General features: G+C 53.2%; 2 protein-coding genes across 2 annotated transcripts; one reads left to right on the plus strand and one right to left on the minus strand.

The window, feature by feature from the left end:
* Window positions 1–456: 456 nt before the first annotated feature.
* Window positions 457–4,521, plus strand: TMEM160 (transmembrane protein 160). The gene is made up of 3 exons (XM_036746394.1): window positions 457–673; window positions 3,134–3,226; window positions 4,184–4,521. The coding sequence occupies exons 1-3, from the start codon at window positions 457–459 to the stop codon at window positions 4,471–4,473; spliced, it is 600 nt and encodes a 199-aa protein (XP_036602289.1). The 3' UTR covers window positions 4,474–4,521.
* Window positions 4,522–5,548: 1,027 nt separating this feature from the next.
* NPAS1 (neuronal PAS domain protein 1) lies at window positions 5,549–21,934 on the minus strand. Its single transcript, XM_036746738.1, has 12 exons — window positions 21,840–21,934; window positions 21,064–21,299; window positions 13,531–13,613; window positions 13,133–13,222; window positions 12,221–12,404; window positions 11,810–11,959; window positions 11,112–11,233; window positions 9,928–10,109; window positions 8,164–8,270; window positions 7,430–7,577; window positions 7,001–7,095; window positions 5,549–6,072 (listed from the first exon to the last, which is right to left on the minus strand). Exons 1-12 carry the CDS (start codon window positions 21,932–21,934, stop codon window positions 5,549–5,551), a joined length of 2,016 nt encoding a protein of 671 aa, XP_036602633.1.
* Window positions 21,935–22,793: the final 859 nt, after the last annotated feature.

The following is a 22,793-nucleotide window of genomic DNA, read 5'->3' on the forward strand; positions in this document are numbered from 1 at the left end:
ACTGAGAACAAAGAATATTCTTAAACTTTGAATTATCCTAAGAAGCAGCTTCCCAACAAACACACAAACAGCGCTTAATAAATGTTCGTTTTCTCTGGCTGGACGGTATAACGGTGACTAGAGCTGGGATCAGAGCACGGAAGACTGAAGGGAGTGGAGGCGCGCACTGCACCCGCTGTGCAAGGCCACCGGTCTGGGCCCAGTAAAGCGACAAGTCCTTCACGCGTGCGCGCTGTGCCCCGAGTGCGGGGGCATGTTGGGACTTGTAGTCCTCGTGCGGCTCTAGGCCGGCTCCAGCGCCTGGGAGAACGGGAAGAGTTCTCCCAGGAGTGACAATGGGGCGGGGCCTCGGGTCGGTCGGCCACTGAGCGAGGGAGGGGGGCGGGGCTCACTGCTGACGGACGGGTCGGCGGGCCTCTCCCTGGTAGGGGGCGGGGCCGAGCGGGCCGCAGAGCTATGGGAGGCGGAGGCTGCTGGTGGTGGGGTCGGGCGGCTTGCCTGGCCCGGCGCCCCTGCTTCCGGGGGGCGCTGCTGCTGGCGGCCCCGAGGCGCGGCCGGACGGGCCGGGGCGCCTTCGGTCCCGGGCCCGGGGCCCGCGCTGCGGCCGCGCCGCCCCCTGTGTCCGAGCTGGACCGCGCGGATGCCTGGCTCCTGCGGAAGGCTCATGAGACTGGTCAGTGGGGACCGGGGACTGCTCGGGGGGAGAGGAAGGAGGAGGGCGTCCGGATAAGTGGGGTCCGGCATGGCTAAAGCGGCAGGTCCAGCCGAAGGAGCGGGTCCCGTGCGGGATGGGGGGAGGGGGCCCGGGTCCTGGATAGAAGCGGGGGAAGGAAATCAGATTTAGAACTGGGAAGATCATCTGTCCCAACCCCCTCATCCTACAGAGGGAGAAACTGAAGCCCAGAGAGATGAAAGGGATTTGCCTTGGCAGTGGGTGGGTTGGAAGAGCCTTTACGGATCTCCCAGGTGAAGCCCCTCGTCCTCCAGATGAGGAAACACGCCTGGAGGTGTTGCACACAGTAGGGTGCGCCAGAACCGGGACTCGAACCTCGGTCCACTGAGTCCAAGCCCTGGGTTCTTACCTTCGTTCTCGGCTGGTCGTTCAATAGACAGTAAGCTCTAAGCACTTCTCTAGATGTTTGGGTTGCAGAGATTACACATAACTTGCTGGGAGGTGGGGGCACCCTGGACAGAACCAGGGAAAGTATATAACACAGTACATTTCCTGGCACCTACTTGGGGAGCCTGCCAGGATCGGGCAGTGGGAGCACATGGAGGTGGACAAGACCTCAGGGCCGGCCCTCAGAAGCCCTCACCAAAAGGGTTGTGAGATCAACAGGTGGAAGGGATCTCAGAGGCCACCCCATCCAAATGCTTCACTTTACCTGTCGATCAGTCATTCCACATTTACTGAGAGTTTACTATGGTCCAGGCTCCCTAGGAAGTGCTGGGGATACAAAGAAAGGCAAAAGGCGGACCCAGCCCCCAAGGAACCTACACTCTAGTGGGGAAAACAAGCTCTATGCGGGATGCACAGGAATTAACGACCAGAAAGGAAGGACTAGAATTAGGGGGTTGGGGGAGGCTTCTTGTAGAAAGAAGGAGGGATTTTAGTTGGGACTTAAAGGAAGCCAAGGAGGTCAGTGGTCAGAGCAGAGGAGGGAGGGTGTTCCAGGTATGGAAGACAGCCAGAGCTTACTCTTCCTTCAGGAGAGACAACAGGGACATATAAGCAAATACAAAATAAAGATTGGATGTAATGTAAGCATCTTGAGGACAGGAAGGGACTGTTTGCTTTATGCCTTGGGCTTAGTGCTGGGCCTTGTTGGTTGATTATATGGTGGGGAGTGGGAAAGGAGGCACCAGCTGCTGAGGGGGTCAGGAAAAACCAAATGCCATTCTTTTAAAGACCCTCTGCCCTTCCACTAACACATGACATGATTTTCCAAGGATTTTCCAAACTAAGAACTACTGTGCCACAAATTGAAGTTAAAATCACATATCCCCCTCCTGCAGGAGCCTCAATAAAGGGTCAGGCCTGCACTTGGAGCCCTGCCTGGGAGTTCTGTGGGGTCTCCAGCCCTGCTAGCACACTGTGGCACTGGGACTGAGCCACTTCCCTTTTCTGATCCTCACTTCCCCATTTGTCAAATCTGGTGGTTAGACTATGCAGGGGGTCCAAAAACTTTTAATGCAGTTTTAAGCTAAGGTTAAGGTTAAAAACGCACTTTGGGGACAGCCTGTGTAATCAGTTAGAGTCCTTTCATGGATGAAGAGTTCTGTTTTGTGTTTCAAGGTCCCTTTGAAAATCTGTCATGTTAGAGAACAAAGACTGGAGGCCTTGAAGGCCAGACTGAATGTAGGCTGAGACAGGTTTGTAGGCTATAACACTGAAAAGCCTCTTAAGAACTGGTAGAAAGAGAACTGGGTTTGGTATCAGGAGACTACCCTTACCCACCTCCCAGCTGTGACCATGATAATAAATATACACACACATATATATACATATACATATACATACATACATATACACATACATACATATATACACATATGTATGTATAGGGCCTTCAAGTCTATAAAGGGCTTGGCTTATCTCCTCTGATTCCTACACCTCTTTCTTATCACCCCCATTTTACAGATGAGGAAAACAGAGGCTGAGAGAGACTAAATGACTTTTGTCCAGGGACACAGAGCTAGTTAGTGTCTGAAGGGGAATCTGAATCCAGGACTTTCCACCTCCAGCACTCTAGGCCTCCACAACTGGACGGCAGCTGGCTATGAAGGTTACATGAGAGCATACTGAACAGCACTTTGCTGAGTTAACTATATCATCCATTGCAGTCTGCTTCCAGAGGGTCACAGGGCTACCCGTTTAGAGCCCAAAAGGGCTCTCTGAGGTCATCTAGGCCAACCTCACCATTTTACAGAGGGGGAGTAGCAGTGACTGACCTAAGGTCACTGGGAATAACCAGGGCAGAGAGGATTTGAACCCAGGTCCTGTGCCTCCAGGCAGACAGTGTAAGTCTTACGCCTCTGAGCTCAGTTTTAGGGACTCTGCTGGAACAGGCCCAGTCAGGCCTGCTCCTCCCCGGGACTTTTATCAAAGTCGTGGACCCTCTCTCCCGTACAGCCTTCCTCTCTTGGTTCAGAAATGGCCTGTTGGCCTCGGGCATAGGAGTCATCTCCTTCATGCAGAGTGATATGGGCCGGGAGGCAGCCTACGGTGAGTGCTTGGACCCGGACCCTCCACGTGCAGGTGCTATGTCTGTTCCAGCCCCCTCCCTGTTCCACTTCCTTTTCCCCCGAGTTGGGGGCAAAGGGCATGTAGGGGAGAGAACAGAACCTTTGAGGAATGGGGTCCTAGTCCCCTCCGCTTTCCTTTCGGAGGGGGGGAGGTGGAACGGAACCCAGGGATCTATTTGCAGATTCTGAGCCTTACCTCGCAGACTTGGGACCGTCTGCCCCATCTCTCCTTGGATGGGGGGGGGGGGGGTGCATCTCCATTTGAATTCTGTTCCTGCCCCCTCCCCCAGAAACTTCCTGGATACTATCCCCTCCCATTCTCACCCCCACCCCCGCCTCCAGGATCTGTCCCAGGCCAGCCCCCAGCATTCATTTGGGCCTTTCAGGCATCCTTTCTAGGCTCGGTCCCTTCCCTGGATTGTGTCCCGCTCCAGTGGCTTGAGTCCCCCCTCTCCCCCAGTTTTGTCCCATCCTCCCCCACCAGGGCCTCTGTTCCCTTTCCCCAGCCGTTTCTTCCTGGATGGCCTTCCTCCTACGGGTTCAGTCCCCGCCCCCGCTCGGTTCCTCGGCCGGATTCTGTTCTCGCCCCATCCCCATCCCTACCCCTCAGTTTGATCCCTTCCCCATCCCCTGCCCCCCGGTGTAAGCCTCCTCCAGGCCACGGTGGAGCCTTTGTCCCCGCCGTCTGGGTTCTGTCCCCTCCCGGTTCCCCTACCTCTGGTCCCCGCCCGTGTCTTGTCCCCATCCCCACTCGCTCTTGCTGTCCCCACCCGACCCCTATCCTCTCCTTTCCCCATTCCTGCCTGGATCTTGTCTTCCTCCCCTTCCCCAGCCGAGCCCCACTTCTCCCCCCGCCTTCCTCTCTCGCTCCCGGGTCTGGTCCCCATCTCCCCCTGCCCGGCTCCGGTCCGCCTGAGCCCGGTCTCCTCTGCCGCAGGCTTCTTCCTCCTGGGCGGCTTGTGCGTGTTCTATGGTGGAGCCTCGTACGTGGCCGGCCTGGCCTCGCTCCGGCGGCCCATGATGCTGTCTCTGGGCGGAGCGCTGGTCGGGGGCGCGGCTGTGGTCTCAGCTGGCCTGCTCTGGGCCTGTGCCGTGGGCCTCTACCTGGGCCAGCTGGAGCTGGAGGTAGAGGGACCCGAACCCGAGCCGGGCCTGGAGCCGGACGAAGAGGACGAGGAGGAGCCACCGGCCGCCAGGGCTGGCCCGCCGCGGGGCCAGGCCAAGTGAGGGGCCGCGGGCACGGCCCAAGCACGATTAAAGATTCCCGCACACACACCACAGACTCTGCCTTTTGGTTTGCAGGTGGGCTGGGGGAGAGAGGCTTGTGTCCGGTCCCCCCCCACCCAGCTATGCCCCGAGTCTGAGCCCTGGCAGGCCTTCTGCCCCACCCCATGACCTGGTCCCAACTGGAGTGCCCCAATGCAGACAGGGGTTCCCTATCTCCCAGCTTGCCCCCACAATTCCCTCTGGTGTCCCTGAATTTCTTTAGGATCCTAGACTTGGGGCTGGAAGTGGCCTCCAAGACCCTCTAGTAGTCCACCCCACCCCCATTTTTGCTCCAGAGGAATTGGTGGTTCAGAGACTTGCCACAGGCTCTCTGCCACTAAATGTGGGATCTGAATCCAGGACCTCCTGCTAAGCTGGCACTTATCCCTCGGCTGTTTCCGGGATGAAGCCTTGGTGGCCTAGCCCCCTGCCTCCCTGCCATCCTTGGTTCCTTTGCTAGGGTTCCACTTTTACTCCCCTCCACTCCAAGCTTCAGTTTCTCCATCTCAGAAATGATGGGTGTGGCTGAAATGATCTCTCAGCTTCTACTTTGGGTATTTGGTAAATGTTGGCTACCCGGGCCAAAGATTCACCCAGTCTGGGTGGAACTGGAGGTCATTCAGTCCAATCAGCGCAAAAGGAACGGGCCAGAGAAGGGAAACGTTTGCCTCAAAGTCACAGGTTTTAAGAGGCAGCTGGGAATTTGGACTCAGGTTTCCTCACTCACTGCCTTTTCCAGGAGCTCCCAAAAGGTTCCCCTGGAAACCCTGGCTCTCAGTTTCTTCCTAACCACCTCCATTTCAGCTGAATGGGGCAACAAAGCTGGCCAGGAAGCAACGGTTGAGGAATGCTGTTTAATTCTCCCCCCAAGCCCAGTCGTGGCCTGGAGAGGGGATGGGGCTCAGCCTCCAGCTGTGACACGGGGCCAGAGGCTGCTCATTAGGTGTCTCCTATACCTGCCTCCTGGGAAAGGGACCCCACACTGGAGCTTTGAGCAACTCCATCCCACTTGTCCAAGTGTCAACTAAGCCCTGCCTCAGTCTCCTTTCCTGTCTGGTCCCAGGAAGGGTACACTGGGGTAGAGGGCATCAGGAAAGGTTGGCCCTGGGCCGGTGAGCCTCTGGAGGTGCTGATAAACCAGCCCTGGGGTGGGAAGTGCCAGGCCCAGCTCAGCTGGACCATATCGGATGGTGCTGGTATACAGGCCCCTAGTGGGAGCTAGGTAACCAGCGTGGACCAGAGTGGGTGGGGATGGGGAATCGGGAGGTGAAGGGGGCCTGTGGAAGGGCTCCCCGGCTGCGTAGGAGGCCGCATAGCTCCAAGGCCTCATGGTCTCCCGCTTCAAGCTCCCTGCCCGGATGACAGAGGTGAATTCAGGCCGGGGAACGGGGTGTCTGGACTCCCCATCATCACTGTCCTCACCACCTTCCCCACCGGTAGTCTCTCCTTGGCTGCTGCTTCCTCTGGCTGGCTCCAGTTTGATGCGTTTGCCCCGGGCATGACGGGCCCCAGGCTCAGTCTGGGAGGCTCCTTGCTCACTCTCCACCTGGGCCTTGGACTCTGGAAGAGAAAATGGCTGTGTAAAAGTAATGACTATCACATGCCGCGTGCCTGAAGAGGCTGAAATGATGCCTCTCTTTGCCGCTCAACTCCCTCATATGGAAGATGAAAGGATTGGGTAATATGGTCTCTAGGGTCCCCTCTGGTTCCTGCATTCCCAGCTTTATGTTCTAACATTCATCCAGCTCTGACAGTCTGTTTTAAAGTGGCTTCCATCCCATGTTCTCAGGCCCTCCCACCTCTGACATTCCCTGTTCTAAGGCCCTCCCAGCTGTGACATCACCTGTTCTAAGGCCCCTCTCAGCTCTGACATTCCCTGTTCTAAGTCCTTCCCAGTTCTGACTTTCTCTGTCCCTAAGGCCCCTCCCAGCTCTGACATTCTCTGTTCTAGGTCCCTCCCAGCCCTGACATTCCCTGTCCTAAGGCCCCTCCCAGCCCCGACATTCCATGTTCCCAGGGCCCTTTCAGTCCTGACATTCCCTGTTCTAAGGCCCTCCCACCTCTGACATTCCCTTTTCTAAGGCCCCTCCCAGTTCTGACATTCCCTGTCCTGAGGGCCCTCCCAGCCCTGACATTCCCTGTTTTGGGGGCCCTCTAAGTCCTGACATTCCCTGTCCTAAAGCCCTCCCACCTCTGACATTCCATTTTCTATGTCCTAAGGTCCTTTTGAGCAGACACTTTCCTTGTTTTAAAGTCACTTCCACCCAGATATTCAATGATTTTCTGAATCTGAGACTGTCTAAACACTGAAGCTTCTGGGGATCTCAGATCTTAAGTCCAGGGGTGTCTGATATCAGAATGGGTGGGATATGGGAAACACCCTCTGGAGAAAGGGGTAGAATCTTGGGTCCTGTCCCCTCCGCTCCCCTGCCTGCCCTCCAGACCTGTTCCTGATAGCATGGGATCTCTATGGCTATGGCTCAGGTACCTTTGATGTCAGGTTCTGGATCTGACAGGTCCTCTTGGGGGACAGCGCTGGGAAGCTGGAAAGCATCCAAGACCACATGGCTGCTTTCCACTTGACTATGGTAGGAGGCAAATGGTCACAATCCAGGTATCCCTGGTTTTCATCCCTCTCCCCTCACTTCCAGAGGTCTCAGGTGCCAGGGTCCCAGGTTCTTAGAGAGGGTTTGGGGACAGGGGAACCCAACTGGGGTGACCCCCTTCTTAGGAATCTTTCAGGGCCCTAAGACCATCTCTCCAGCTCCCCATGGTGGGTTCTGGGTTTGCTGCCCCACTGGAGAGAAGTGGATGGTCCAATTAGTTTTGTCTTAAATAGATGGACAATTTCCTCCTTCCCCAGTGACTGAGTCTGCCCCTGCCCTACCATCCAGACAGTGGCTCAGGCCTTCCTCACCTGAGTATGTAGCTGACCCAGACCACATGGCGCTCGCCTGGGCTCTTGCCACTGATGGCCACTGTGGCCACGGACTGGAGCCAGATGAAGCCTCCAGCCCTCTGCAGCCATCGATAATAGCCTGTCACCACCTGCCCTTTGTCCAGCACTGGCCCCAAGAGGGGAAGGCCAAGGCAGAGACAAGTGTCGATCAAAGCGGGGATTGGGAGACGGGGTTGGGAGCAGAGAAACACGGAGAGAGAGAGAGATGCAGACCAGATCAAAGATGGAAGAAGGGGAGAGATGGGCAGAGAAATGGAGGATGACAGCAAAGCAGGGATTAGGGAGATGGATGGGAAGAAAAAGAGGTATGGGGGGACAGTCAGAAATGGGAAGAGAGATGTAGAGAGAGATAGAGACAACGTGAGACCAAAAACAAGAAGTATTAAGGAAGACACAGATAAATGAAAAGAGACCAACAGACAGTAAGAATCAGAGGTGAGACACCCTGGAGAAAGGAATCTTCCAGACTTTCAGGGGCAAGGGAAGGAGATTCCTGGCTCAACTTTTGTCCTGGTTACTTAGGGATTCCCCTGAGGGCAGAATGAGGATGAACAGGACTGAAGGTGCAGTGGGCTATTGTAGGGGTGAGACCTAAGGAAGGACTTCCCTGTGGGCATTGATAACTGGATGGGAGGAATGCAGTGGGTTCCTGGAGCTAGAGGTCAGTGGAGGGGGAGAGGGGGTTCACGCACAGTCCAGGTGGCTCTGGCGGATTCCAGCCACATCCTCTCCATGGATATACTGGTAGCAGCTTCGTCCAATCAGTTCTGAGGGGCCCACATCCATGTAGTCACTAATCCTGCCAGGGACCAAGATGGAGTGAATTAGGATGGGACATCCCCCTCTCCTCTCTCCAATCCTCACCTTTTCCCCCATCTCTCTAACCCTTTTCTACTTCATCTCATCTTCCACCTCTGATCTCTATCTCTAGTTTCCTCATCCCTCAACCTTTCTCTCCACAGGCCTCCTTTCCACTCTCCATCCCCCTTTCCTCTCTCCATCCATCTCTTTCCCTTCATCCATCTTTCTTTCCCTACTTCCCTATCCTCTTCTTTCCATCCTTCTGTCTCCATTTGCAGAATCATAATCCGAACATTGAAAGGGACCATCAACTCCAACCCACACCTGATAAAAATTTCTACTCAAACACATCTGACAAGCAGCTATCCAGTCTTCATAGAGACCTCTGGTGAATACCTCCCAAGGCATCCCATTCTCCTTTTGGACAGTTCTAATTGGTAGGAAGTTTTTCCCCACATCAAGACTAAATTTGCTTCTTTGTACCTTGAGCCCGTCGCTCCTGGATCTGCCCCTCTGGGGTCAAATAGAACAAATCTAGTCCCTCTTCCACCATAGCCCTTCAAATATTTCAACATAACTATTATCTGCCCCATGAGTCTTTTCTTCTCCAGGCTATATATTTCCAGTTCTTTCAATCAGTCCTCCTATGGCATTGACTCAAGACCCTTCATCATCATGGTTGTTCTCTGCTGGACACCCTAGCCTATTAACATTGCAATAAGAACTGAACAGAACACTCCATTCTGATCTCTCCATTTTCCGTCTATTTCTCCTTCCCCATCTCTTTATATTTGGTCTATCCACCTCCACCCCCCCTCAGCCCCTCATCTCCCATTCCCAATATCTCCATTCTGCATCCTCCATCCCTCCACAATCATTTCTCTATCCCCAAATAGCCATAGACCATCTTATCCAGCCACCTCTCTTCTTTCCCCAATAAAGCCCCTTCATCTATCTCCTTATCTCCAACTCTCTGTCCTTCAGATTCGTTCTCATCTCTCACTCAGTTTCTTAATCTCCAACTTCCCATCTACTGCCACCACTCTTTATCTAGCTTCATGTTTTCCCCTCTTTGACTTCTCTGCCGCATCTTGCCCTCTTCCATTTCTCACATACATTCCTCCATCCTTCATCCCATTTCCCTGTCTCTCCATCCCCACTTCAAGTCTCTTCTAACAGCTATCGCTTACCTCTCTATCTTTCATTTCTCATTTCCCCATTTCCGCCTTTGTCTCCCATCCTTCTATCCTCATTCCTCCTATACCCATTTCCAAATTTATATCTTTCCTTGCCTGCTTCCCTACTGTTGCCATCCCTAGTCCCCTCGCATCCCCCAACTTCCCATCCCATCCATCCATTCCACCTCCTCATGCTTCTATCTCTTCCCATCTCACTACTCCTGCTTTTCATCTCCATCGATCCATTTTTTGTATTTCCTCCATTTTCCGTCATTCTAATCCCATATCCCTGTCTCTTTGTCCATTTCTTCATTCTCCATGCTACTGTTCCTAGCTTACTCTGCCCCACCTCCCTAGCTTTCTTTCTCTCATTTCTCTGTCCCCATCTCCTTACTCCAATCTATTTCCCACGCATCTCTCCTAACCCCATTTCTGTCTCCATACCCCACCCGTCACTTCGCTTCTCAGTCCTCCCACCTGCTCTCACAAGAGATGATGGTCAAGGCCAAGCTGAGGCGAAAGACAAGTGTGTGTCCATGCAGGGGGAGTTCACTGAGTGGAGCTGGGGGCAAGGTATGGCCTAGAGCGACAAGACCCAATGCTTGGCCCCGCCGGGCTGTCAACAGCTGAGTCCTAAGCCGACCCGTCACGTGAATTACCTGTGAGAGATATTTGGGACACACACTTGGGTAGTGGAGAAATGACCAGGATGGGCTAGGAGCACTAAACTGAATGGAACCTTATATTACTGCATAATACCCACATTTTATAAATGGGGAAACTGAGAGCCAGAGAAACTGTGATTTTCCTGCCTCCAACTTCTAAGGGGCTGAACCTGGAAGTGAAACCAGGCCTGTTGACTCCAAATTCATGAATGTATAGCTGGATAAGGACCTCAGCAGGTTGGGCAGAAGAGTGTAGCTGGGAGGACTGACCATCATGGGGAGAGGAATTACATGGACATTGGATATAGCAGCTAGGTGGCAGAGTAGATAGAGCACCAGGCCTGGAGTCGGGAAGATCTGAATTCGAATGTGACCTCAGACACTTAACTAGTGTGACCCTGGGCCAGTCTAACTTCTGTTTGCCTCAGTTTCCTCATCTGTAAAGATCTATAAAAATGATAGCACAGACAGCTAGGTGGCGCTCTGAAGTCAGGAGGACCTGAGTTCAAATGTGGCCTCAGATACTTACTAGCTGTGTGATCCTGGGCAAGTCACTTAACCCTGATTGCCTCAAAAAATAATGATAGCACCTACCTCCCAGGATGGTTGTAAGGATCAGATGAGATAATTGTAAGTCAATAGTAAAAAACAGTAATAGTGGCACATAGTAATTACTATGTAAATGTTTTTATATATATATACACACACACACACATATACCTACATAAGTATATATGGACAGAGGGACAGTTATTTGTTATAATTATTCATGTTATACTTATCTAATAATACTAGTATTGTAGTTATTATTATATAGATGGACAGAGGAACAGACATCCGGGTTTTGAGAAATCCAGCTTGGTCGAAGACAAGGAAAGTATTGAATGTTTATGTCACAATAGAAGCAGAGAACTGGGGAATAAAGGACCCTGAGGAAGCACCGTCATATTAGGGAAGGAGGGAGCCAGAGTCAGCTCAAGAGGGCTCCTCACTTACCTTGTATCCCGAAGCCTTGACATGCAACCCCCGCTTGGTGAGTGTGGATTTCATTCGGATGAAGAAGGAACGTTCAAGGGAGCCAGGCTGATTTCGAGGAGCAATCACAGGCGGCGCCAGCTCTAAAAAAGGGGGTATGGGAGGGGGGTCAGGGTGTCTCTGGACAGTGACCCTCCCTCTCCAGTCCTTCTCATACTAAACACAGACCTCCCCCACCCACTACTGTAGTCACCTGAGATTCCCATGTCCTCCCATCCCTTCAGACTCAGCTATCCAAGCTTATAACCTTTTACATAGTCCCTTAAATACAAGATCATACCCACTCACACAAGCAATCCCCCAAAGACTGGGAGAGACACACAGTCAAATGCAATCTCATTCAAACACAAAGCCAGTGAGCCACAAACCACACAGTAACTACTTGGTGATTCATAACATAACCACATACCATCATTATAACCCATGAGGCTGTGGAAAGTGAGTTGGGTTTGGAGTTAGTGGATCTGGGTTCAAATCCTACTCTGATTCTTACTACCAAGTGACTATGGGCAAGCCCACTAAGTCCAAGGACTGTAAAATGAGGGTGGTAGTAATACCAGAGGTCCCAGGGCTGCCATTCACCACAAGGAGCTAAAGGATCTGGGAGCTCTTAATGAGCAAACTGCAGAGAAGACAATCCAATGGAGACCCAAGCTAACCTGAGCCAGGATGCTTTACAAGAGGGAAGGGCAATGGTTTGGAGTGGAAACAGTGCTGGGTGTGAAGGCAGAGGAGCCAGGCTCCCATCCTGGCTCTGCTGGGTGACCTTGACCCAGTCTCTTTTTCTGTCTGGGCCTCAGTTTCCTCATCTGTAAAGTGAGGGGATTGGGCTCCATGATCTCTATCGCTCCTTCCAGCTTTAGATCTTGTAATCGTTCTTATGACTGGCTTCCCACCCCACCCAGGCCATCTTGAACCAGCTAGCTGATTCCCCATGGGGGCTTAGGCCAGAGGATTCAATCCATAAAAATTCTATTGAAATCAGTATGCCAAATCTCAAAGTGAAATGCAGCCAAACACTCAAGCCAGGACCCCACCATCCCCTGGGAAGAACTCTTGAGGGAGTTTACCGGACTCTGGGGCTTCAGAGATTGAGGAAGCTGAGGATGAAGAAGATGAAGAAGAGGAGGAAGAGGGGCCGGAAGGTGGTGCCCCAGGCCCAGGGGGTGGAGCTCTCAGTCCAAGCTGCTCCAGCACCTCAGAGTGGTCCCCTGGATGCACATAGTCAAACACGCTGCTACCAGTCAGCTCCACCTGTGGGCCGTGGGGGTGGGGGAGTGCAGAGGAGAGAAGTGGCCAATCATTTGTTTGCCCTCTGCCCTACCCCAAGGAAACAAGGGAGAAATGCTTAGCTAAAAGGGAAGTCCTTTCTATAGTTGGGCAAAGAGGGGAAGGAATGGGATTATCCATTTACCTTCTGTGGGCACAGCTCAGAACAAATCTCCTTTATGCCCCTACCTTCTCTGTGTCTTTCCCTCCCTCAATAGATTTCCTCTATCCCCAGGGAGTTTTTTTTTTTTTTTAGGAAGGGGTAAGTGGACACAGGAGTCCCTTCTGTAACGAATTGATCTTTTGTCTCCTCCTTTCTTTGAAATGGACTTTGAAATTCTCCATGACAACTGAATAAGTATGTGTTGGTGGGGGTGGGGGTGGGGAGGAAGGGTGTCAGGGATAGGGACTGGAAAGCAATAGGAGGAATGTGAAGGGAAGTATCTGGACAACGTGGGTCTTCACTGAAGAGAGATAAGACAAGATAGGGGCCTGGCAGGAGGTATAGGACAGAAGGGCTTGGATGCCTGGAGGGAAGGAGGCTAGAGGAAGAGCCTGGGAGCATCTAAGCGGGGAGGGGGAAGGGACTGAGGTCCCCAAAGTCTGGATCCAGACAGAAGAGGAAGGGGAGACCAGGAAAAAGGGATTAGCCCTAGGATCCTGAGATAAGGTGTAGAGTCTGAATGCCCAGGGCCTCTACCTCCTGTGCTTACCTGAGAGAGGCCCAGATAGATGGAAACTGTCTCTGAGATGTAGAGAAACTTGCCCTCCTGGTTCAAGGCGAACACGAACCCGTCCAGCGACTGGGGTGTTGGGGAGAGACCTGGAGAGGTGAGCTAGGGACCCAGGGGGCTGGGGCACACCAGCTCCTCAGCTCCTCCAAGGAATCTTGGAGGTAGGAGAAGTACCCCAGGGATGCCTTTGTCGACACCAGGTGGTGGCAGAGAGCTAGTCTGGCCCTGAGGGCTCTGCTGGTAGGGGGAGCGGAAGGGGTGGAAGTGGAGTGAAGGAGGAACAGGAAACTCAGGTGTCTGGCTTCTATCATCCTGGATTTTGGGAGGTGGGGAGGGGGGAAAGCTCAAAGGAAAGAAGGGGGCTTCTGGGACCTCACCTGAAGAATGTGGCCTCCCAAATGCTGTTCAAAGAGGTCAGCGAATAGGGCAGAGGCCTCTCTCCGTCCAGGGGCACCAGAGACTGAGGAAAAAGGGTATGGTTGAGACCTACAGTTTATACATCCATTTGTTAATCTGCCTGCCTCTCCCTGCTCTGTGCCCTTGGACAAATCACATGGCTTTTCTGAGTCTCAGCTTCCTCAGCTAAAGATGAGGGGATTGGTCCAGATGAAGCCCAAGGCCCTATTTAGTTTAAAGTCCATTATTCCATGCCCCCAGTTCAAATGCCCTCAGTCTCTGCTATTATCTGTGACCACAGTCAAATCACCACACTCCTTTGAGCCTTAGATTCTCTGATATTTGAAGCAAAGTCTTGGACCAGATGATCTGTGAGGGCTTTTTCTAGCTCTAAATCCTATTTTATTGTGCTCTCTGAAGACAATGCCCCACTTGTCTTTTGCCTCCAGTCAGAGGAAGTGAGAATAGACTTGGCAGGACCCCCTTATGGAGCCAATGCCCTTTTCTGGGGCTCTGCTGTGGTTTGGGTAAGGAGGAGGTCAGCACACACACACACACACACACACACACACACACACACACACATCACTGTTACTCACAGACATGGGAAGCAGTGGGACAAGTTCTCAACTTGGAGTCACAAGACCCGAGTTGGAATCTTGACCCATTCTTTTGCCCTCGACATTAAGCAAACCTCTCTGGGTCTCAGATTCCCTGCCTATAAATTATCTATTATTCTTTGATCTTATGTCCCTCATACAGAGTCAGGCAAGGCATCAATTCAACTCACTCAATATACCCAGACAGAGATACACAGAGATTAGGTAACTCATCACACAGATTCCCTCACCCTACTCTCCAAAAGAACAGGATTAATTAATTTCACTTTCAGAGAAGTGGTCCGTTAATTCCACAGACGTAGAAGCAGTCACACACATGCGGCTGCTTCAGTCTATTTCTTTGGGCGGCGGCTTTCAGGACCAAGGTCAGGGACTAGAGGCGAGAACCCAGTCCCAGCTGATGCAGAAACAATCACCGGGAGAAAACCTCCCATGAACCCACTACTCCCTGGCTCCCCTAGCAGGAGAAGGGTCCAGGAAGGGCAGCAGTGAGAAGACCCTAGGAGAGACAGCAGGGCCTTACGGATCTCCCAGGGGCAGAAGCCCCTTTCCCCAAACCTGGGAGAGGGTGGAGGACAGGAGCAGCATCCTCCTCACCAGCCTGGGAGAGGGATGAAATGAGCTCGAAATTTCTGCTGGCTCTAATCTTTCAGCACACATCATGTCTTTTCTAACACTCAACATAGGATCAAAGCAGTCTGTTCCCCTGCTCACAAAATCTACTATCTGGAAAGGCCCAACAACTTTTCCCTAGTCCTTCCTAGTCCACCTCCAGCTTAGATCCAGACCCAGGCATCCCTTCCACTCGAGATTTTCCTGACTCCAATGGGACCTGGGTGTGTTCTGCCCCCACACCTTCAATCTTCCTTCTCCCAAGGCACTAACATTCCCCCACTGGTGGCCAGCTCCCTCCCCGGGCTCCCAGCCTGGGTGCAGCCGGCAGCAAACAATGCCTGTGGAGGGGGGTGGGGGGGACCAAGCTCCCAAGCTCACAAACAGCTCCCCCTGACAGACAGGAGAAACAATGCCTTCCCCGATAATTGTCGCAATTTTCTCTGTCATTTCCCTTAATTCTCTCATTTTTCCTTGCTGCAAATAACCCCTCGGGTCAGACAGAGCCCGCCTATAATTAAAAACGTTTAATGGGGGAATTAGAAAGCTGCTGGCAGGGAGCTGGGTGGAGGAGGGAGAAGGAGGATCAGGTGCCTCCCCTTCCCCCTAAAACAATTCTCCACTCCCAGTCCCAGACCTCTGCTTTTCTCTCAGGCACTGGGTAGGGAAAGAACATCTCCCGGGAGGTGTTCAGGTCTCATTCCTCACTCCCCAATTTATGGCCCTTTTTTGTCTCCCCAAATCACTCTTTTCCCTTCTCCCTCTCCTCCCAGTTCACTCCCACACTCTTTTATTTCCACCCCACTCCTCACTCCCACCTCATCCCATCCCCCTTAGATCCCTTACCCACTCTCTCTTCAGCTGCCCTTATATTCTTCCCTCTCTCCCCCACCAGCACCCCTCTCTGCTCCTCCCCAGGCTTCTTCCCTTCTCATTAGTCCTCTCAGGCCTGTCCCACCATTATTTTTCCCTCCTCAAAGTTCTACTGCCCCCACCACGCCTGTTTCTGCTTCCAACCTGACATTCTGATCTCTCCTAGAGTTCTACGTCCACCCTCACTCCTTACCTATACAGTATCCAGACACACCCACAGCCTTCTGCCTGCTTATTTCTGCCCATTCTCCATCTCATTTCCAGAACTTGTCTCTACCCCTTGTCTGACTCTCCCCACCTGCCTCAACTACTGACTATTTCCTCAACTGTCTCCCCATATCTCACATCTTATTTCACTCTTCTTCCTTCATCTCACTCTTCACGTTAGCCCTCTTCCTCCCCTCCCTGACTAACTTCCTTCTCTCCCATTCCTCTCACGTTCCTTTCCCCCAGATCCTCACCCCACCCCTTCCACAGAGTGGATAAAGTGGTGGACTTCGGAGTCAGGAATGTCACAAGCTCCAACACCTCCTTCCACACTTACTAGCTGAGTAACCTGGTTCAGAAAATTGCTTGTTCCCTGAGTCCCACTTTCTTCCACTACAAAATGCAGGTAATTATAGTATCTGCTTCCCAGGGAGTGTTGAGGGTAAATGGAGGTATGGTATAAGGTTCTCTGTACACCTTAAAGTGCTATATGGATACATGTTAGTTATTATCATATTTCCCAATTTAATAATAGCAGCTCACACACATATCTCAGTTTAAGATTTGCAGAGCATTTGCAGAGCATTTTACAAACGCTATCTCATTGATCCTCACAACAACCCTGGGGAGTCAGCACTATCTCTAGTTTGTGGTCGTGGTTGCTGTTCAGTCATTTCAGTCGTGTCCAACTCTTGGCAAAGACACTGGAATGGTTTGCCATTTCCTTCTCCAGCTCATTTCACAGATGAGGAAACTGAGGCCAACAGGTTTAAGTGACTTGCCCAGGGTCACCCAGCTAGTAAGTGTTTGAGGCTGGATTTGAACTCAGGAAGATGATTCTTTCTGATTCCAAGGCCTGACACTCTATCCATTCTGCCACCTAGCTGCCATCCTCATTTTACAGATGATGAAACTGAGGCTGAGAGGTTAAGTGACTTGCCCAGGGTCACAGAGCTAGGAAGTGTCTGAGGCCAGATTTGAACTTGGGTCTTCTCAACTGCAGACCCAGCACTCTATTTACTGTGCCACATAGCTGCCTCCAGCTATGATATGTTTTCCCATAACCTTCCCCCTCACTACTCAGCCCCCCTTCCCAAACATTTTTTTTGCTTCCCATTCCTTTTCATTCACTCTCTTTGCCCCTCACTCTTACCATCCCCTCTCCAACTCTTCCAAATGTTCAATTATCTCTCCCCCAGATCCTCTCTCTCACACTCTCCCTCCATCAGCAGCACCACCCTCTGTCTCCACCTCTATATCAGCTCACTCTTCTTAACTTCCCTCAGGTCTCAGATCTTGAAAGGGTCTAGCCAGATTAGTTATAGGGTGAATAACATCCTGGACAACTAGCTGTATGGGTGAATGGACTTGGGGGGGGGGGTGCAGTAATGGGAACACTCTCCAGAGATAATAGGACTATAAGATAATAGCTGGAAGACACCTTTGAGATCATATAGTTATTTTATAGAAGCAGAAATTGGAGAGGTTGATAAGCTAGCCCAAGGTCATATGGGCTGGTATAACTGTGGTAAAACTGAGGCTCCCACCCAGCAATTGTGGCTCCAAATTCAGGGCCTTCTCCACCTCATCATACTGCCTCTGATCCGATTGAGTCATCCTCTCCATCAAGGACCAAGGCATCTAGGGGGCTCAAGTTTTTCCTCTCCCTGTCCTTGCCCCTCCAATCTTGCCCATTCTGCCCCAGGGAGGAGGTCCCAGTGAGGTCAGGAAGGGGTCAGACACTGCCCCTGCCTCTGTGCTTGAGTAGGGTGACTAGGACAAGGCAGAAGTCGCCCCAGCGTCTGGAACCCAGCTCCCTCCCAGCAGTACAGGGCACACACTTGGTATTCCTCTCGCTCCCTCTGGCTTGTCTCCACCACAGCCGGCCTGGGGATGGGAGCTGCATCTTTAAGGAGGCTCAGCTTTCCCCACTTCCCCTAGAAGGGGGGTACTCAGATACCAGAGTTCCCCTGCTTTTGGGGACAGCTAGGGGAACTGAGATGGGGCACTGGGATGCTTGGGTCCTGCCAGCTACAAGGAAGGGTTGGAAGGACATTTGTCTCCCCCCATCCCAACTAAGGAGAGGTGGGGGTGGGGATGGCAGCCAGCTCTGAAGATCTCAAAGCATTTTTAGCCACTCCCTGTACCCATCCTTCCCCTCCCCCCCCTTCAGAGACTGCAGGGTTGGAGGAAGGACAGTGACCTGCCCCAGAAGTCAGAGAAACGTGTCTAGATTGCAATGGAAAGGAAGAAGCTTGTCATTTTCTTCTCTCCCCCTGTCTCCCAACTATGGTGACCCTGTTTCAGACACAGGACCCTCCCCACTCTTCTTTGGAGCTAAATGGCATCTTAGAGATCCATCCTAACTAGATCATTTTATGGATTAGGGAATGGAGGTTCAAAAGGGGAGAGACTTGGCCAAGGTCACACAAGGAATCAGGTCAAAACCAGAGCCCAGGTCAGCTGACTCTCAGACCAGGGTTTAATCCTGTAGAACAATCTACTACCCAGTCTCCTCCTCTGCCTTCCCCCTCCATCAGGGAAAGGGACAGGGAGACTGAGGGGCAGAGAAGAGAGAGAGGAATGAGATACAGAGAGAAGACTGAAGGATGGAGGGGAGACAGTTGCGGGGGGGAAATAGAAAGAAGGAGAGACTGAGGGACGGAGAAGAAAGGCAGGAATGAGCTACAGAGAGAAAAGAGACTGCTATAGAAAGAAGGCAACTGAGAAAATGGGAGGCTGAGGGGCAGAGGGGGGAGATTAAAGAATGAAATGAGGAGAGACAGGGAGGGTATGCAATTGAGGGAGAGAGAGGAATCTGAGGTACAAAGAAGGAAAAAGAGACAAGATGGAGACAGTTCAGAGGGGGACTAGAGGATGGAGAGGGAGAGAGAGGGAAATCTGAGGGACACAGAGGAGGGACACTGATGGACAGAGGAGACAGGGAGAGAGGGAAATCTGAGGGATACAGAGGAGGAACACTGATGGACAGAGGGGACATAGGGAGAGAGGGAAATCTGAGGGACACAGAGGAGGGACACTGATGGACAGAGAGGAGACTGGGGTGGCTGAGGGATAGAAAGGGAGAAATTGAGGTGGGGGTGGGGGGAAAGGAGAACCAGAGACAAGGGAAACTGAGGAATAGCGTGAGAGAAAATTGCAGGAAAAAGGGTAGAGAGAAAGGAGACGGAGAAGCAGAGGGGGAGACTGGGTCAGAGATGGGGCCATTGAGGTAACGGGAGAGGAGAGAGTGAAAGACAGAGAAAAGGGAAACAGATGAAGGAGATGGAGTGGGAGAGAGGCGCAGAGGGCAGGACCTGGGATCATCCCCTCACTCTCTCCCTCTTCTTCTCCCCTTTCCCGGGTGCCTGTTGCACCAACGAGGCTAATTGCAGGCAAATTAACTCGCATTGGCCTCCTGGAGAGCTGGGGGGGCGGGTGGAGTGAACGCCGGCAGAGTGAGACTTCTTGGAAGCCAGCTTTCTCGCTGGATTCCCTGTGGTCCCAGAGCCGAGAGGTCGTTCATTTTATCCTTTATCTTTCTGCCTGAATTATTCGGGTCTTGGATTCTTGTAGACTGGGAGTTTATCCTGCAGCTTTTCTCAGGAGAAACTCCCACCCTTCCTCCTTAATCTCTGAGTGGCAATGAACACGCTTATAGATCCTTTGAGGGCGGAGCAACCCTCGAAGGGTAAGCGTATCTTACGCAGAAGTCAAAGTCAGAATGAACGTTAGCGGTCGAGTCCAATCTTCCTCCCTCAGTTTACCAAAGAGGAAACTGAAGCTCAGAGGAGACGGAGCATATCTGGGACTCTAAGTCGGGCATCCGGGCTTGTCCCTGAGTACTTATTCCACATTTTTCCGAATTGTAGGGGTGAAGGTGGAAGGGAGCAAGGATGGGAGAACCCCATTGACTTTCTCCCTCGAAAGATGGTGAAAAGAGAGTTCCTTTGTGATGCTGGACAAGTTCCTTTTCGACTCGGGGCCTCAGTTTCTCTCTCTGTGAAATGGGAATCTTGAACTGGATAATATCTCTAGAAAGTCGTTCTGAGCCTATGAAGGGATTGGAGGCTGCTAACATGGGAATCCATTCCTTCTATCAAACAGCCAGTACTCCTGGGTCCTCTTGAACTTGGGTGGCGGGGCGGGAGGATAAGGGTGGGGTGAAGCCAGAAAAAGAGCTGAGGCGCCCCTCCCTCCCCCGCCCTCCCTCCCCCGGCTCTTGGAGACAATAGGCAGATGTTTATCCGGATTTCCAAGCGCACGCTCGGCGGCGGCTAATTCCCGGGTGGGTAATGACTGTAATCAGTGCTCGCGGTAATGCCGGATTCTCTAGGCGCTGGTTAATTTGCGTAATTACAGCCTTGGAAGCCGCATTATTTAAATGGCGATTTATCGCGGGCCTAATCAATGCTATTTTCTCGGCCCCCCACCATCCTCTCCCCTCCCCTCTACTAGGTGGTGTGGGAACCTGGGGCTCAGCCGGGCTGGGACTCGGACGCCTGGGGCCGTGGGAAGGGTTTCTGCCCCTGCCAGATTCCTCTGCCCCAGCGCCAGATTTAGCCACATTGGACGCCCAGTTCCGAGCATCACTCCCAGGGTGGATGGGGAGCAGAAACTTCTGGGTCCCGTTTGTCCCACTGCCAGAGTTGGGCACTCGGGAGCCAGGGTTCCTTCGGCATTCCTGACAGGGCTGAGAATGCAGATACTAGGCTCCCTTCTGTGATTATGGAGCCTTAAGTTCTTGGGTCCTTCAGACCTCCTGGCAGGCCTGGGAGCAGAAGCACCAGGGGCCTGTCCTCTGGCCTCCTGTCATGGTTGACTCGGATAATGAGTTCCCTTCTGTGAGTCAGAAGGCTCAGGCACTTGGATCCCTTATGAGCCCCTGTCAGATCTGAGTACAGGGACACCAGGGTCTCCCCCACCTGTAAGGGCTGGACGGAGGGATACCAGGATGTTAGGGCTAGGCGTAGGGACATCAAGGTCTCCCCTATTACCTTCTCAGGCTGGGCCCAGAGACCCTAGGGTTCCCTTTGTCTTTGGGCTTAGGGACACTGGAATCTCCTTCCCCACCTATCAGGGTAGGGCACAGGAACCCTGGGGTGCCCTCTCTCCTCTTGCCCGAGCTTTACACAGATAGTTGGTCCTCCTTGTGATTCTGGTGGCTCAGATCCTGGGACCCCAGGGTACCCTCAGTGTTACCTGGCGCTGGTGGCGGGTCGGCTCTGGGTGGACTCCAGGGAGGGTCCCCGAGGGCGGCGAAATCCCGCAGGCGGAGGTAGGTGATGCTGAGCCGCACAATGGACGCCTTGTCCAACTGGCTGGTGATGGCGCTGGGCAGGGGCAGCGTCTTCGCCAACTCATAAAATTCGAAGTTCTCTTTGCCCCGGCGGGAGCGGGCCGCATTCCGGGACTTCTCCTTCCTCAAGGCCTGCAGGCTTCAGGAGTGGGTGAAGAATCATTACAGGCCCCCCACCCCCATTCAGGGGAGAGAAGTGGGCCTCTCTGTGGAGCAGACATTGACTGGGAGCCCGGAATGCTTCTGGTAGAGTAGGGGGCAGGGACAGAATTCAGGGTGAGAATTTCAGATGGGATGGAACATAACCCTGAGTGAGAATCCCTCCTTTTAGGGGGCGGGGACAGAACTGGGTGAACATTCTCAGTGAGTGAGGACAGAGCCCTGAGTAAGAATTTCATTGTCTAGTGGGCGGGGTCAGAACACTGGGTGGGGACAGAACTCGGTGTGAACATCCTTAATGTTCCCTCCTGAGTGAGAATCCCCCCTCTGAGGGGGCGGGGACAGAACGCTGGGTGAGAACGCTAAACGGGTGGAGACAGAACTCAGTGTGAACATTCTTAATGGGAGGGAATAGAATCCCGAGTGAGAATCCCACCCCTGAGGGGGCGGGGACAGAACTCTGGGTGAGAATTCTGCCATTACTGGGAGGGGCCTCAAGGGGGAGGCGGGTCTTGCTCACCAGGGCACAGGCGGGGCTTTGACCAGCAGTCCCTGCAGGAAATCCCACTCGACGCTGACACACTTGACCTCGCTTCCTGAGAAGTGGGCCGCCATCTCTGCGCCCCGAAAGCCTGGCTGGGGCTTGGGTGGACTCAGAGCGGGGGGCAGGATTCAGCAACCTGGGCACCTGCAGTAGGAGGAGAAAGCCAGTAGTTAGGAGCCATCAGATACCCCGGAGTCCCCAGCTACCTGCTGCCTTATTCCCTCCCCCCTCCAAGCAGAAACTGAGTCCTGGCCAAGAGAGAGAGTCTGGGGGAGCTCATGAGCTCCCGAACTCGGGTTTCCGCTGGCCTATCTTAAGGCTAGCTCCAGAGGTTCGAGGTTCAGAGTCCAGAACGACTGATTTCTTTCCGTGATTAGCCTTGAATATGCCCCTGCGCAGCTCCTGGCCTCAGTCTCCCCCTCAGGAGGACCACGAGCTCGCAATCCCATCCCACCCGGGAGTGGTCGAGGTGAGGAAGGCGCTGGGATATTCTTACACCCGCCACCCTTTTCCAGCCCCCAGGCGTTGGGACTCGAATAGCCCCGACTTACACATTCCCCGCAGCCCTTAGTCCTCCTCCCTAACCAGGCGAGTTTCTCTCTCAGAAACCCAGGCAGCTCCTCTCCCCGCAAGCAAGACCGCGTGGGGCCGCCAGTGCGCGCGGACGTGCCCAGCCTCCCAGTCCTCAGCCGCCCGCGCCGGGCCGGCTCCCGCATACCAATGGGGGCCCACGCGGCGCGCATACGGATCGGGACCGGCCCGCGCCCTGCATACCAAGCGACGACCCCGATAGAACAGGCGGCGGGAGCTGGGGCACTGGGAAATGAAAGGACCAGCAACTCATCCTAGGACCTAGATGGCCCCAGTGTCCCACCCTACACCCTGGGGCTTCAGCCATCTATCTGTGTTTATTCCAAGTGCCCCCCCCCT

The sequence above is a fragment of the Trichosurus vulpecula genome, chromosome 2, assembly GCF_011100635.1.
Source record: "Trichosurus vulpecula isolate mTriVul1 chromosome 2, mTriVul1.pri, whole genome shotgun sequence".
Taxonomy (NCBI): domain Eukaryota; kingdom Metazoa; phylum Chordata; class Mammalia; order Diprotodontia; family Phalangeridae; genus Trichosurus; species Trichosurus vulpecula.